Below are 14,635 nucleotides of genomic sequence, written 5' to 3' on the forward strand. Positions count from 1 at the left end.
ATGGCGTCCTCCCTCTCCGCCGCCGTCGCCGCCGTCGCCGCCGCCACTCGACCCATCAAATCTCGCGCCGGAATCAAGACGGTCCTCTCTCTCGCTCCCCGATTCCAGTCCCTTCGCCGCCTCTCCCTCTTCGCCCGCCCCCAACCTCTCCGTCCAAACCCCTCTCTCTCGATCCGCTGCTTCTCAGGTAACCAAAACCCTAACTAATGCAAGGAGGGATGCGAACGAATAAAATCGTGGTCATGTTTTCGTTTGAAGTCTTCTGAATTTTCTTCAGAATTAAAATTCGGTCACAAATATTTTTCGAGTATCAACGGATGTTTATGGAATATTAAAAGTATATTTATTTTATGGCTAAATTAATTTTGATAATAGTACCATAGTGCCATAGTGGATCCCTATTGAGTGTCTCAAGTGAAAGAAAGGGGGGAGAAAAGACGTATCGGGAAAAGAATCCTACTAAAAATGCCATCTTGGTAATCTAGTTTTGAATGTCAAAACTATTTAACGAGGAAGATATTTCTATTTGATTAAAGGAATACTTCCAATTTTTTAAGAAATTTGATTCAAGTTCATATTGAAAATTGTGAATCTAGGATTATGATGAATCAATCTATAATTTGAATATCTGATTAAAACACTGATATGTGGCTCTTTCGGTGTAGAACTTAAAGTAAGTGGATACAAAACGTGACATATCTCAGCAATAATACAAGCTGTGAGGGACCAAATTTGAAACAGATATTTGATAATCAAGCATATTTAAATTACATATGTTTATGAAACGAATCCTAAAAGCTATTTGTTTATGTTGAATATAATGGAACAGTTAGACAAAACTTAACGGGTTATTTGTTAAGGATTTGGTGCATTTCGACCCCTTCACGCAAGTACTCAACCCTCTAGTAGGTCCAATCTTTCTCTTCTGATTCCTTTTTTTGTACAATCTAGCGCTCAGCCCGCAATTGAAGTCGACGTTGGACACGGTGGTGAATTCTCACAAGGTTCTGCTGTTTATGAAGGGGACCAAGGATTTTCCACAGTGTGGGTTCTCAAATACAGTGGTTCAGATACTGAAGTCACTGAATGTTCCATTTGAGACGATGAATATTCTTGAGAACGAGACGCTGCGACAGGGGCTCAAAGAATATTCGAGCTGGCCTACATTCCCTCAGCTTTATATTGATGGGGAGTTCTTCGGGGGATGCGATATCACCGTTGGTAAGCAAACTTTGTTGGATTTATGTTAAATTTCTACTTTGGATGATTTAGATTAGATTGAAGGTGATATATGGATGCAAAATTATCTTTTACACTATGGGAAATGTTTGGTAGCTTAATTGGATATTTTTTTTAATGCAGAAAATGAGGCCATGCTTAATATAACTATAGAGTTAAAATTCATCCTTTTTATAAATATGCTTCGCAGCTTCCAATTATGCAAAAGTATTCTAGATAACTTAGACACCTTTATATCAACATTGTGGAAGCTTAGTTCCCTACTTTACAGTGATCAGAAAGTCAAAATTGAAAATGAAACTAGGAAGTAATTGGAAGTGATAAAAGGTAATTTGGCACATGAAAAAGTATAAACTTCAATCGAGCTTGTAATGTAATGCAACACCAAACTAAGGTTGATTTATTTGTTTCTGATATCAAAGAAGTTTTGAGATGAATTAGTTGTATACGATTGTTTGGTTTATTGAGCCTTGGATATTACCGTGGTGGCTGTTTAAAGGGAATTTGTAGCCAAATAGGGAAAAAGCAGGTAGGTATTGCAAAGAAGTCAGATTTGGCTGATAATTTTATGTGATATGGAAGATTCGGGGATCTTAGAATGTAGTCGTAGAATATTAAAGGAAATTGGAAGACCAGAGGTAAGACGACAAGGTACAAATTTACAAGAGTTCCATACAGTTTCTCATAGAAAATCTGTAAGCTTTTAGACCCTTGCTTTGCATTGAAGATTGTTACTTGGTTCCAAAAACATAAAACTCTGCAGGTATTTGTCCTCTTGTTATTAGCCCTTATATCCTAACTGGTTTCAAGTAGTTTGCCCATATTTTCTTATTATGATTGTGTTTTTTATTCCTTTCTAAAAATCTCAATAAGTTCTAGAAAGTCTCCCTGCCTCTCCCACTTGAGTCTCATCATCTCGTTGAATTTGACATCCTAATTTTGATGCTACCTCAATTTCTTTCCTGGTTACTTTGCCCCCCTTTATTTTGACTCTCAGGCTATTTTAAGCTCCAACTTGTGATCAACAGTAAACCTTTTCCATCTCCAAGCTGTTTGACATGGTTGTAGTTATTGAGATAAGAGTATTTAGAATTGCGAGAATGTTCAAGCTGCTTCTCCTGTCTATTTGGTTAATAATTGGTACGGGTCTTTTCTAATTTAATCAAGTAAACAAATCCTTTGACTTAGCATGCATGAGATGAGAACTACTCCAAGGGTCTTTTCTAATTTAATCAAGTAAACAAATCCTTTGACTTAGCATGCATGAGATGAGAACTACTCCAAATCATCTCGTATTTTCTTAAATTTAGGTGGACTTACCTGATTACTCTTTACTTTTTTCTTGCAGCTTCTAATTATTTGACACTTTAAATTCATGGAAATCACTTGGTGATTAATTTTAATACTATGGTAACTATGTTTGTTGCTTTCTTATTAATTATCATGTTTACATTTTAACAGAAGCATACAAGAACGGGCAACTGCAGGAACTGATAGAGAAAGCGATGTGTTCTTGATAAGTGGTTCTCTACCTGATTATTATATTTAAAATTGAGAAAAAAAGTTCTGCATTAATTTGACTTGGTATTGTCATGTAAACATTTCCCTTTGGGTAATATATATTTATGAAACTGCTTTTTAGTGTTTTTATTATAATAGTACACATTTATTTCTTATGAACTTCATGCCAGGTTTGCGCAGGTTACAAGTGAATGATCCCTTACTGAAGTACTTCTCATAAGCACACTTTACAACTCCCCAAACTTGTGGACTCATTTCTAATTCCTGTGAGTAACTTAAAATATTTCCTGCAGTTTCTCGTTGTGTATCACCACAAAGCTGTACACAGGTTGAAGTGCCTTAAGTGAAGATAGGATTCAGTTTTACAACTAATTTTTTCTTTTTAGGAAAAAAACATGTTCTTTGTGTATTATTTGTTGCCTTCTTCGAGAGGTTGATGCCGTTGCCTCTCGTTGAAGATGATAACCGAGATCTTTACAAGTAATCCCACCTATTTTAGGTTTGGTTCGTAAAAATGATATAGACTGGACCCTAAATTTTTGGTTATCAGTGTTCACCCATAGTTTGAAGAAGATCGTGGCTTTTTTGAGTCTATAAAGATTGAAGCAAAGAAGACGCTAAATGATCGATAGGTTCGACTAATGGAAGTGGGATCCTGGTTTCAAGAGGTTTCACTAATACTAATCTTGAATTCGAACCCCAGTAGCTGGGTCAGTGCACCCATTTCTCGTTTGCATTGAAGGATGTAAGTGGATTTGAACAATCCGATTTGAATTTGATTTAGCATTCATAATTTGACAAAATACAGATACCTAGTATCTTCTGAATTCAAACCTATCAAAATATTTGCAATATTGAGAGCAATTGTTGTTAACCACCGCGAAGACATATAAGATTTCTAAACTGCCTTCCTATCGCGTAGCTTGTTTGGATACAATTTTGATCAAGGTGCTTGTGTACGGAGTTTGTATGTATGTTTCTCTGAATATTTTTCCCGTTCGGTTTACCCTGTTCGTTCTTTACAGGCATAGCTCTCTGGGCTTGCATGCACAGGGAGACTGATGTATCCAAAATTGGAATTTTCAGTTTGGAAGAAACATTGTGCAATGAAGGAAATTTTAAATCGCGTTACCTATTACCTATTACTTCTCGAAGGCTCTGGCAAAGATGATTTTATCGAATCGTCATTGCCCCCTCAAAACTCAGAACATTTCGCTCGCATGTGGAGTTTTTTAGTCAGCAGACGATAGATACATTGTATCTATCCAAACTCAGTGAGAGGAAAGGAAGAAACTAGTAGCAAGAAAAATGATCATTTGCTTCTTCTTTTTTTCTTATTTTAATAACGCAGGAGGAGTTTGAAACAATGCCTCATGACACGCACAATATATTTAGAGCACAGACTAATCAAATCCGAGCGACAACATTGTCGAAGGAAACATCAAGCTCGCTACTCCGTGCGAATAATTTTTGATGCTCGAGCTCTTATCAGTCCTCCGTTACTTAGAAATTTGGAGTACCAGTGAGCTGAAAGCCTCGCGAACCTCCTCCTGTCGGCTCCTTCAAAATCAACCCCGTAGAGTCCGTAGCGTGCGGTATAGCCGTGCACGAGCTCAAAACAATCTAAAAATGACCACACGAAGTACCCTAGCGTGTTTGAGCCATTCCTGCACAGGACAATCAATATCTTTACATTTGCAACAGTAATGCTATGACTTGACATTTTTTTCCAAAAAAAAAAGGAAAAAGAAAAAAAGAAGAACATTTCTAAATTGGACAAATTTTTAAAAGCACTTATTTTTAATAATTAAATATTAAAAACGACCATTTGAATTTTTTTTAGCAAAACCGACCCTTTTCTGAAGAAAAAGGTCGGTTTTGCAGTTGTTGTGATTTAGCGAAGTGAACGGGACTAGTAGTCCCGTACACTTCTTTTCTATTTTACCCACGATAACAGAAATGAAGTGTACGGGACTAGTAGTCCCGTACACTTCGCTAAATCACAATAACAGCAAAACCGATCCTTTTCTGAAGAAAAGGGTCGATTTTGTTAATTTTTTTCCCCAAAGGATCGTTTTTACTATTTATAAATATTAAAAACGGGTGCTTTCAATCTTTCTGTTATTTAAACTCAGGATAACAGAAATGAAGTGTACGAGACTAGTAGTGCCGTACACTTCGCTATATTGGTTTCTACTTTTATTTAAACTCATCAATCTTTTTTATTCTATCGTAATTTGAGACTGTAATCTTATAACAGTCAATGTGAAGAGGGAGTACCTAATAGACCGGAGCAAGCTTTCGCTGTAGTCCTGCAAATATGCTACCCTCTTATAATCATCCGTACCGTTCCCAGTGGTCGGACCAACATTAGATTCCCCGTATCCTGAACAAATAATCATCATTTCAGGGTACTTTCTTTTTTTCTTTTTTTAAAAATTATCCAATATGATAGGCGTTTCTTACCATTTTCATAAACGATGATCGGAGGATTCCTGTATTTTATTTTAACGTACTCAAGCGTCGCCTGGAAAGCCCACGGAGCATTAGCTGAAGACGCCTCTTTCACCGTGAGAAACTGTAAAAAAATGTTTCACCTTGGTGAGAATATCTACAATAAAACTCCCTTATAAATATTATTTAAATATAGAGTTTTCTACCTTCTCCGATGCGCCTAATCGTGTATCTGCGTCAAAAAGCAAACAAAAGGAATTTACTATCGGGTTACTACAAAATCTATCCAATTTAGTATCGTTGTTTTGAACTTACCGCCCCTCTAGTTTTGTTGTTGTATATACATCTTGCTTGAATTTTTATTATTATTATTTTACTCTTTTACCTTTTGGGCGGTTTGCAACTTTCCGTCTTGTGAGGTTAAGGACGCGTTTGGTTACCTCTTTTAGAGGGGGAAATGGATTGAAAGCCTGTCACAAGTGTCAGTTTTGACAGGTTTTCCCCTTCCTCCTTATGCAAACAAACAGCTCCTAAAAGAGTTACAAAAATTATTTTTTTCCGTTTGGGGGGGGTCTATCTGCAACAGTAAAACTAAAGGGACAGTAAGTTCAAAAGGGAGATACTACGTACCGAAGGTCATTGCTACTTACCGGAGTCTTTAGCCGAGACATTTTTGACGTCCTTATCACTCTTGTCATACTTGTTAGGTTTGTATTTCACATAATACAAATTATAATGGTTCAACCCAATGAAATCAAATGATTGTTTTAACTTCATGGATTCTTCTGCATCAAACGAAGGCAGATTTGATCCCAAACTCTCCCTCATGATAGGAGGGTAGTCCCCGTACACAAGTGGATTGATGATCCTGGTCACATATATAGAGAGAGAGAGAAAAAAAAAAGGATAAAACTTACGCTAAATGCCTAAGAACTTTCAGCATTTTGTAGTAAACCATTTATAACTTCCAAAATCGCGTTGATCCCTAGATAAATTCTGTAGAAATCTTTTGGGCAAATTAGAGTAGACCCCCCAATAATTTTCAAAATGTCTTTCTATGTTCTCCCCCTTCAATTAATTTATAGGGGTTGCAAACATAGAGACTTATCGGAGGGTCTGCAGAACCACGCGAAAGTTGTTGGGGGTTCAGCATGATTTCGGAAGCTATATTGAGGGTTTGCCAGAAAGCCCGAAATTTCTTGAGGGTTTATTGTAAATTTACCCAAAAAAAAGAAAAAGAAAAATACGATCGCTATACTACATTCTCAAATATGCGGCCCTTACCATCCTATGTTGGAATCCCTGGCCTGCTGCGCTGCGATGATATCTTCTTGTGAATTTGTTGAAGGGGAATACCACGGACACGACGTGGTAATTCCTATCTTCCCTCCTTGCACCGCCTGCATGCAAAGCAAGCTTTATAAATTAATAGAAGAAACTCTATCTAGCTTTCATAGTATTAAAAAGGACCAAATGACCACCAACTTGTTGGGTATCTACTCAAACTCCAAGTTAGGACAGAGTTTTTAATTCTTTGTATAACTTCATGAGAATTAGATAAGGTTAGGGATCTATCATGATTAGGAGTTTGGGTTCTATCATGATTAGGAGTTTGAATCTTATTCTAATTAGGACGTTAGGCTAGAGATAGGGTTTTGGTTTCTCTATATATATCCTTCTATTGTTAGAAGAATAATGAGAGAGAGAGAGAGGGTTTGGCAGTCTTTGTCCGTGCAAAAGATTGTAATTTAAATGTGATAGTTGATTGATTTTGATCCCGTGGTTTTTCCCTGTTGAGGATTATTCACGTTAAATCTTGTGTGATTTTATTTGCTGCGTTTGATGGTTTTTTTGGGGGGTTTTTACGAGATCTAAAAAAAACCCCTTCAAGTGGTATCAGAGCGGGGTTCGACGGTTCGTGGAGATTCGAGATTTGCAACGACATTGGCGGCAACGTTACTGTTCATCGTGGTACTATAGTGGAGGAACTGTTCACGGTGACACACTATTCATGGTACTGTAGTGGCAGGTACTGTAGCGACGACAGATCCGATGGTTGAGGTTGATTTGTTTTTTGATCGAGGATTTGGAGGCGGATTTCGGTGATCCATGAGTTGTTCCTAGAGGTTTTCGACGTGCTGAGTTCGTTTTTGATGTCGGTTTTATTAAATTTAATCTCTACAGTGATTGATTTAAATTTTGATCCTAGTTAGAGGATGATGACTTCTTCGGGTCCGAAGTTTGATATTCCGTTATTCAATGGCAAGACAAATTTTGCAATATGACAGTGCACGATTCAAGATATTCTTGTGCAGCAGGGTGTTGATCAAGCTTTGGAGGAGAAGAAACCTGAAGGATTGAAGGATGTTGAATGAAGTTCCATACAAAAGATGGCGGTTACCACAATTTGTTTGGCACTCACCCCCCGAGATCAAGTACAATGTTATGCAAGAGACCACACCAAGGGGGTTGTGGGAAGGCTCGAGGGATTTATGCATCAAAGTCGATGACCAACCGATTGTGTTTGAGGATAGAATTTTATTCGTTGAAGGTGAAAGAAGGTACTGCAATTCAAGATCACATCAATGTCTTTAATCAATTAGTTTGCCAACTTTTGAATATTGATGAGGAGATTAAAGAAGAAGAGCAGGCGCTACTCCTATTGTCTTCCTTGCCGAAGTCGTACAAGCTGTTAGTTCAGACGATAATTGTAGGGAAGCAGACTTTGAAGTTCGACGATGTGACAGCACTCCTACATGAGAATAAAAGAATGATGGGAAAGGAGAGCGCATCTAATGGTGGTGAGAGTGCACTAGCTTTTGAATGTTCTAATCGAGGGAGGAGTATGGGGAGATGTGAGAGTTATCGAGGAAGGTCAAAATCTCGGGCCTGGGACGACAGCGAAAAGGAGTGCTATTATTGCGGAGAGAATGGTCACATTCAGTTCAGATGTTCCCAGATGCGTGATGATTTGAAAAGTATTTGACATATGGAACTTCAAGAAAATGGGAAGAAGACTGACTCATCAATGGTTGTGTGTGATGAAGATGTGGTTTTTTTGATGCAGAGTACAGGTACTGATACGAGTAATACTTGGGTGTTAGATTCTGCAGCCTCTATGCACGTTTGCAACAATAAAAATTATTTTAACACATTAAAGACGAAGAATTTGACGACGTGATTGTTGAAAACAACGAGAAGATGAAGGTTGAAGGTGTTGGAAGTGTTCGCTTCAAGTTTCACACTGAGAAGGTCAGAATTCTTCATCATGTGAGATATGTGCCGACATGTGGTGCTAATTTAATTTCGTTGGGTGAGATGACATCACGTGGGTACAAATATGTGGGTGAAGGAGAATGCTGCAATGTGTATAGAGATGACGATTTGATTTTGCGAGGGAGGAAGAGTAGCAATCATATTTGCTATTTAGATGTGCGATCCGTTAATGGTGCAGATTACTCTTCTCAGACTCTTGTCCACAAGGGAGAGGTGAAGAACAAGATGAATAGAGTAAGTTTTTCTGAAGTCGTTGAGACACTTGGAGATTTTTCGTCGAGCAAGGATATGTTGGGTATCTACTCAAACTCCAAGTTAGGATAGAGTTTTTAATTTTTTGTATAACTTTATGAGAATTAGATAAGGTTAAGGATCTATCATGATTAGGAGTTTGGGTTCCATCATGATTGGTAGTTTGAATCTTATTCTAATTAGGAAGTTAGGCTAGAGATAGGATTTTAGTTTCTCTATATATATCCTTCTATTGTTTAGAAGAGGATATATATATATATATATAATATATATATATAGTATATATATATATATATATATATATTATATATGATATATAGTAGAGACAGAGAGAGAGAGAGAGAGAGAGAGAGAGAGAGAGAGAGAGAGAGAGAGCCGTTTGTTTGTCCTTTGGTCCGTGCAAAAAATTATAATTTGAAGGTGATAGTGAATTTTGATCCCGTAGTTTTTCCCTGTTGAGGGTTTTCCATGTTAAATCTTATATGATTTTATTTGCTGCGTTTGATGGTTTTTTTGGGGGGGTTTTGCGAGAGCTTAAAAAAAAACCTTCACAACTTTCCCATCTCCTTTAATTTTTCCTTCAAAACAGTAAAAAAAAAAAAAACCCAAACTACTTTTCCCAAAAGCACTTTACCCTTCATCCCTTTTCTACGATTGCGTAGAAATAGAAGGAATGAGAAAAAACTGCGTCGCGTTATGGATTTGTTGAACATCGATTGTGGTTTCACAAAAGGACTGCAATATTGGATCTATGCATATATTACAAGGCGGATGGTAGGTAAATTGATACTCTAGACGACAATGTGGGAGTTCAGTAATACTTTAAGAGGGACCTGATCATTTTAAACCGAAAACTCTCTTTCAGTAAATCTGAAAGTGCACAAGGGGAAGGAAAAAAAAAAAAAAATCCGAAGGACCAAATCGTGTCATTCATGAAGAATGTGTCAAACTCAAAATAGTTTTCATCAGTTATACTGTACCTGATACTGGTCTTTGTACAATGTGGCGGCCGATAAATGTGATCTAAGAAGGTTATGAGCGGCTAGATACGGCTCGCTTGTTGAACCTCCCTTGGTGCAGTTGGAACCAACAGGGTGGGTGCAGCGTCGAGGCGGAAAAGTGCCGAACTGGTAACCGAAGAGCGCCTGAACCCTGGGTTCATTAAAGGTTGCCCAGTATTTCACTCTGTCCCCGAATTCTCTGAAGCATACGTCGGCGTAAGCGGTGAAATCCTCTCTGGTTCAACACCGGAAAGTTACAGATGTTAATTTTCGCATGCTGCTGATATCAAGTATGATAGATCGTCAGTTGCATATAGACCGGCCTGTAGTGTCACTTTTTTTGAACTTACCACTCTTTGTGATTTCGTCGCGTAGGTAGCCCCTCGGGTTAATTTTTTTTTGACTCTTTTACCCTCAGATAGACTCGCTAATTTCAACCATAGGCGATATCTACTACAACTCACCCGGGGTAAAAGAGCAATTAAAACCGATGGGTCTATGACAAGGATATAGCAAGTTCAAAATAGCGTCGGGGGTCCTACGTGCAATTAAACCTATGATGAAAACCAGCAAGAAAGATTAGAGGATTACATTATTCTCGGGCTCAGTACTCCTCCATACTCATCTTCAAGCGCTTGTGGAAGGTCAAAGTGGTGCAAGGTAACATGAGGCTCTATTCCTTTAAGATTTGAAAAGAGGAGAATATAAATTAATAATAAAAAGATTAGACTGCCATTAACTAGTGAGCTACTACTGGACTACTAGCAGCATTTGAACTCAACATTATATCTCCTAAAATTTTTTAAAGAACATTTTAAGCATATATTACCATAGCTCACGAGTTCATCGATCAGATTGTTATAGTACTGCAAGCCTTTTGCATTTACATCCCCATGTCCATCTGCCAAAAAAAATAAAAAAAAAATAAAACCATGGACATGTATAGTTATGTTCTTTTGCTTGAAACTTCTATTGATCGAAATAGAAAATATTCTATACCGGGAATAAGTCGCGACCAGGAGATGGAGAACCTGTACGCATCCAGGCCCATATCATGCATCAACTTTACATCTTCCTGTCATCAAACAAAGAACGACATTTCTTAGAAATTGAGCTTAGTTGTAGGACAATAAAGGTAGCCTCTTTAGTCTTTACCTTGTATTTATGATACTGATCTGCTGCTATATCTCCTGTTGCCTGATCGTCACTTAGACCTGTAAATGTAGCAACGAAACCTTGAGGTTCTGCTGTTGGCGCTCCATGGATCATCATTAGCTATAGGTTATGACGACACAAAATCGAAGGATCCAGTCATTATCCCAAAAGCCTCAAGGTGATGAGGGCTGGGTTAAAGTTTTATAATCCACAGGTCGAGTGCCCTTTTTATAGTGTTCAATACATGGACTCACAAAACGACTTTTAAATGCTTGGCCGATGAGATTTGAACTTGGTGCCTTGATATTATGTTAAAGGTTCCTCCCACTAGAGCATAAAATCATAGTGAGGATTGATGGTTATAGTTTTATATTGTCCACTATATCAAAACTTCAAAGTTAAAAGTCATAATATTATACTCTAACACATACGTCTACCATCATGTGTAAAGGTGTCCCAGATGCTGGGTTTTCTTCCGTCCTCTGCAACTGCTCCTTCTACCTGCGATTGGACAAGGATAAATCCAACAGTTATTTACGCATTAGCAAAATAATGCGGCAGCTCAGACTAAGTACATACCTCTATTTGTACGTATACTATATATGTATATATAATATAAGAGTAATGAGTATAATATGGCATATGTGAGCATTCTCACATATGTAGTAATTGTGACTGAATCTCAACCTACTATGTGGTTTGAGTAAAGTACTAAAGAAAAAAGATCTTTATTCATTCGCCTGAGATTCAACCATATCACTATATATGAGATAATCCTTGATATGCCATATGATACCCATTATATTTGTACAATATATAAGTTGTCATCAGATGTGTGTGTGTACATATACATATATTTATGTATCTACATATATTTACAATATACATATTTGTATATATGTACATGTTGGTTGGCTTACGGTATTACACACAAGGTGTAACTTACTTTGTTACACCCTTTTGAAGTACGCATTTGTCGATCAATATTGTTAACTAAAACTATTCATTATTATCTACATGTCCTCAAACTCAAGTGGATCCAAAATAATGTGGTTTAGAATTTCCTATTCTAGAATCAAGCAACTCAAGAAATCAAATGTGAGACAATGTTGCAAACTGCTCATTTTTTAGGTTATGAGATGTATAGGCTAAAGATAAATTGAAACTATATGACTTTTAATCTCTATGAATCTTAGAATGTCTACATCATTTGAATTAGACTTCCAACAAGGGCACGAAATGGTCGATGACCTGAAGGAAGCTTTCCTTCTTCTTGCCTTAGCTTCATGTTTGCATCAAGAAGCATGGAGCATTGCTTTCCTTCCTTTATGTCAAACCTTTCAACAACCTTTTTTTGCATAGCCTCTCTGAGAAACAAAAACTCATTTCTTGACATAATTTATCTCCAAGCTAAGGAAATAATGCGGTAAATCCTTCATCTGAAAGCGGATAGGTAGCTCGCCTAAATCCTTCACCAACGTATGAGAGAACAATAATATGAATATCACCATGTTTCTTTGCAAATAAACTTGAACCTAACTGTGAGGCAATATAACTAAAAAATTCAAGGTATTGTGCTATTTTACCATACCAAGCTCGGGGAGCCAGCTTTAAGCCATAAGAGGGTTTTCTTGAGTTTGCAAACATAGTTCGGATGAGAAGAACATACATAACTTGGCGGCTACTCCATATAGATATCCTTGTCAACTCTCTGTAGAGAAAAACACTCTTCACATCTAGTTGCAAAAATCCCTAACCAAGACTAGCTGCTAAGGAAATGATCACCAGAACTGAAGTCATCTTTGTGGCATGACTAAAAGTCTCTTCATAATCTTGTCCATGAACTTTAGGAAACTCCCATGCAACAAGCATTGCTTTCTATTGATCAACACTCCCATTTGCCTCTCTTTAGCTTGTAAACCCATTTACACATCATTGGGTTTACATCCTTGAGTTTTGGCACAAGAATCGAAGTATAATTCTTTTGTAGAGCATGCATCTCCTCGTCCATTGCATCCTCCCATTCTTTTATGCCTTTGGATTCATCATAACACGAAGGTTCATTTGCATCTGTAGGTCTTACAAAGAAGCAAGAAGTCGAAGACACAAAATCTCCATCTCGATACCGAGTTGGCTTGACAATCTTTCTTGTTGATCTTCTGAGAGATGGTGTACTTTCTATAGCTTCAATGTTCTCCTCTGTTTGATTTTCAGAGATAATATTGTTGAATCTGAGATGCAAGCCTAAAAAGGGGTGGGGGTGGGTGGGGGATCATAAATATGTTTGCTACTGTTTTTGCTAAAATACAGAATATGCGGTGGAAATATAGACAAGTTAAAGCAAAAAACCAAACTAAAAATCGACCAAGGAACATACGAGATTTTTATCGTGGTTATGATAACAATCCTATCTCTACTTTTCCTTCTTATGGAGGGAATTCCTCACTATATTAAGAGTTTTCCTAAATCACAACCAATTTAGTATACTTATAAAGATCCCATCCTAGAATCCATCCAAAATCAATCGTCTAACTTAACTCTCCAAAGCGAGTAACACCTAGCCGTAGCTAGTCCCAACCCTCAATTATCACCGACTTGAGTATGCCAAAGAAATAAGTTTGGAACAATCTATCAAAAATAGTTTAAATATAAAATTAAAAAGATCTTACGTACATCTCTTTTGATTAGCAAACTGTTCTTCAAAAGATTGAAGGAAAGCTTGATAAAGAACGATGTAGATGTTGAATACAAGGGAAACTCCTCTTGCTAAGACAATATAAAGATTTTGAGCATAATAAGAAAGAGTTTGTTTAGACTCTGGGGGTTCAAATTTCAAGTACAAACTTCTTCTCACAAACACTATAAATTCTCCTTTTAAGTTCTCTCCAAAAGCTCTCTTTTTAAACTCTAAAACTCTCCTCAAATATTATCTCTTTCAATCTTATATGGCCTCTAATTATAAAAGAGATATCCAAAATCATAGTAAAATTTTGAGATGAAAGGGATCAAAGGACGATTGTGATTAACTCCTCAAATCTACCAAAAATCTTTGTCTCCATTGATGGTTCCTCATGACCATTGATTGAGATGAAAGGGATCAAAGGACGATTGTGATTAACTCCTCAAATCCTCGATGATTTAATTTTATTGATGAGGTGTGGTGACCATTGATCGTTCACTATAGACCATCGGTGATTTGAAATTAACTTTCTAAGATTCTGTAATTGTTCACTGTACACCATCGATAAACCTTAATCATAGATGGGTTCCTATAGACTATCGATGGCTCTAAGGCTCATATCAGCATAAATGATAATTTTCGTGTCGTTTCGTCTTGTAACCTTCATAAATCTGTTTTCACTTATACTATATCATCTCAAATAAATATTAGTACCAAATTAAGAGTTTGTTATTACTCAAACAAGAGCTATTGTACAGACTACGTCCTAACAAACATTGCTTCGCCTTTCACTTTGCTCCCCCGATGTCGAAGATGAGGAAGAACTAGATGCACATGTAACACTTGATGAAGATGGCAAACTCACTATAGGAACTAAATCATCTTCATCATTGCTATGCCCTCCAACATCATTGACCACAATGCCTTGAGGAGAATAGTAAGAGACGCCTCATCAAACATCACATCTCGAGAAACTATGAAGCGATGAGTCTCTGGGTTCATGTATTTTCACCCTTACTTTCGTTCAACATAACCAACGAAAATACATTTTTTTAGC

At 37.2% G+C, this 14,635-nt stretch overlaps 2 protein-coding genes across 2 annotated transcripts; one reads left to right on the top strand and one right to left on the bottom strand.

Annotated features, from left to right (window-relative positions):
• On the top strand, positions 1 to 2,892 carry LOC109826382 (uncharacterized monothiol glutaredoxin ycf64-like). Its single transcript, XM_020393415.1, has 3 exons — positions 1 to 187; positions 952 to 1,221; positions 2,701 to 2,892. Exons 1-3 carry the CDS (start codon positions 1 to 3, stop codon positions 2,754 to 2,756), a joined length of 513 nt encoding a protein of 170 aa, XP_020249004.1. The 3' UTR covers positions 2,757 to 2,892.
• Positions 4,055 to 12,562, bottom strand: LOC109825926 (beta-glucosidase 31-like). Its single transcript, XM_020392844.1, has 13 exons — positions 12,490 to 12,562; positions 11,330 to 11,399; positions 10,899 to 10,957; positions 10,743 to 10,818; positions 10,573 to 10,644; positions 10,335 to 10,422; positions 9,723 to 9,978; positions 6,499 to 6,614; positions 5,865 to 6,082; positions 5,421 to 5,446; positions 5,227 to 5,338; positions 5,041 to 5,146; positions 4,055 to 4,427 (listed from the first exon to the last, which is right to left on the bottom strand). The coding sequence occupies exons 4-13, from the start codon at positions 10,801 to 10,803 to the stop codon at positions 4,211 to 4,213; spliced, it is 1,272 nt and encodes a 423-aa protein (XP_020248433.1). The 5' UTR covers positions 10,804 to 10,818; positions 10,899 to 10,957; positions 11,330 to 11,399; positions 12,490 to 12,562; the 3' UTR covers positions 4,055 to 4,210.

Source organism: Asparagus officinalis, chromosome 10, assembly GCF_001876935.1.
Source record: "Asparagus officinalis chromosome 10, Aspof.V1, whole genome shotgun sequence".
NCBI lineage: Eukaryota > Viridiplantae > Streptophyta > Magnoliopsida > Asparagales > Asparagaceae > Asparagus > Asparagus officinalis.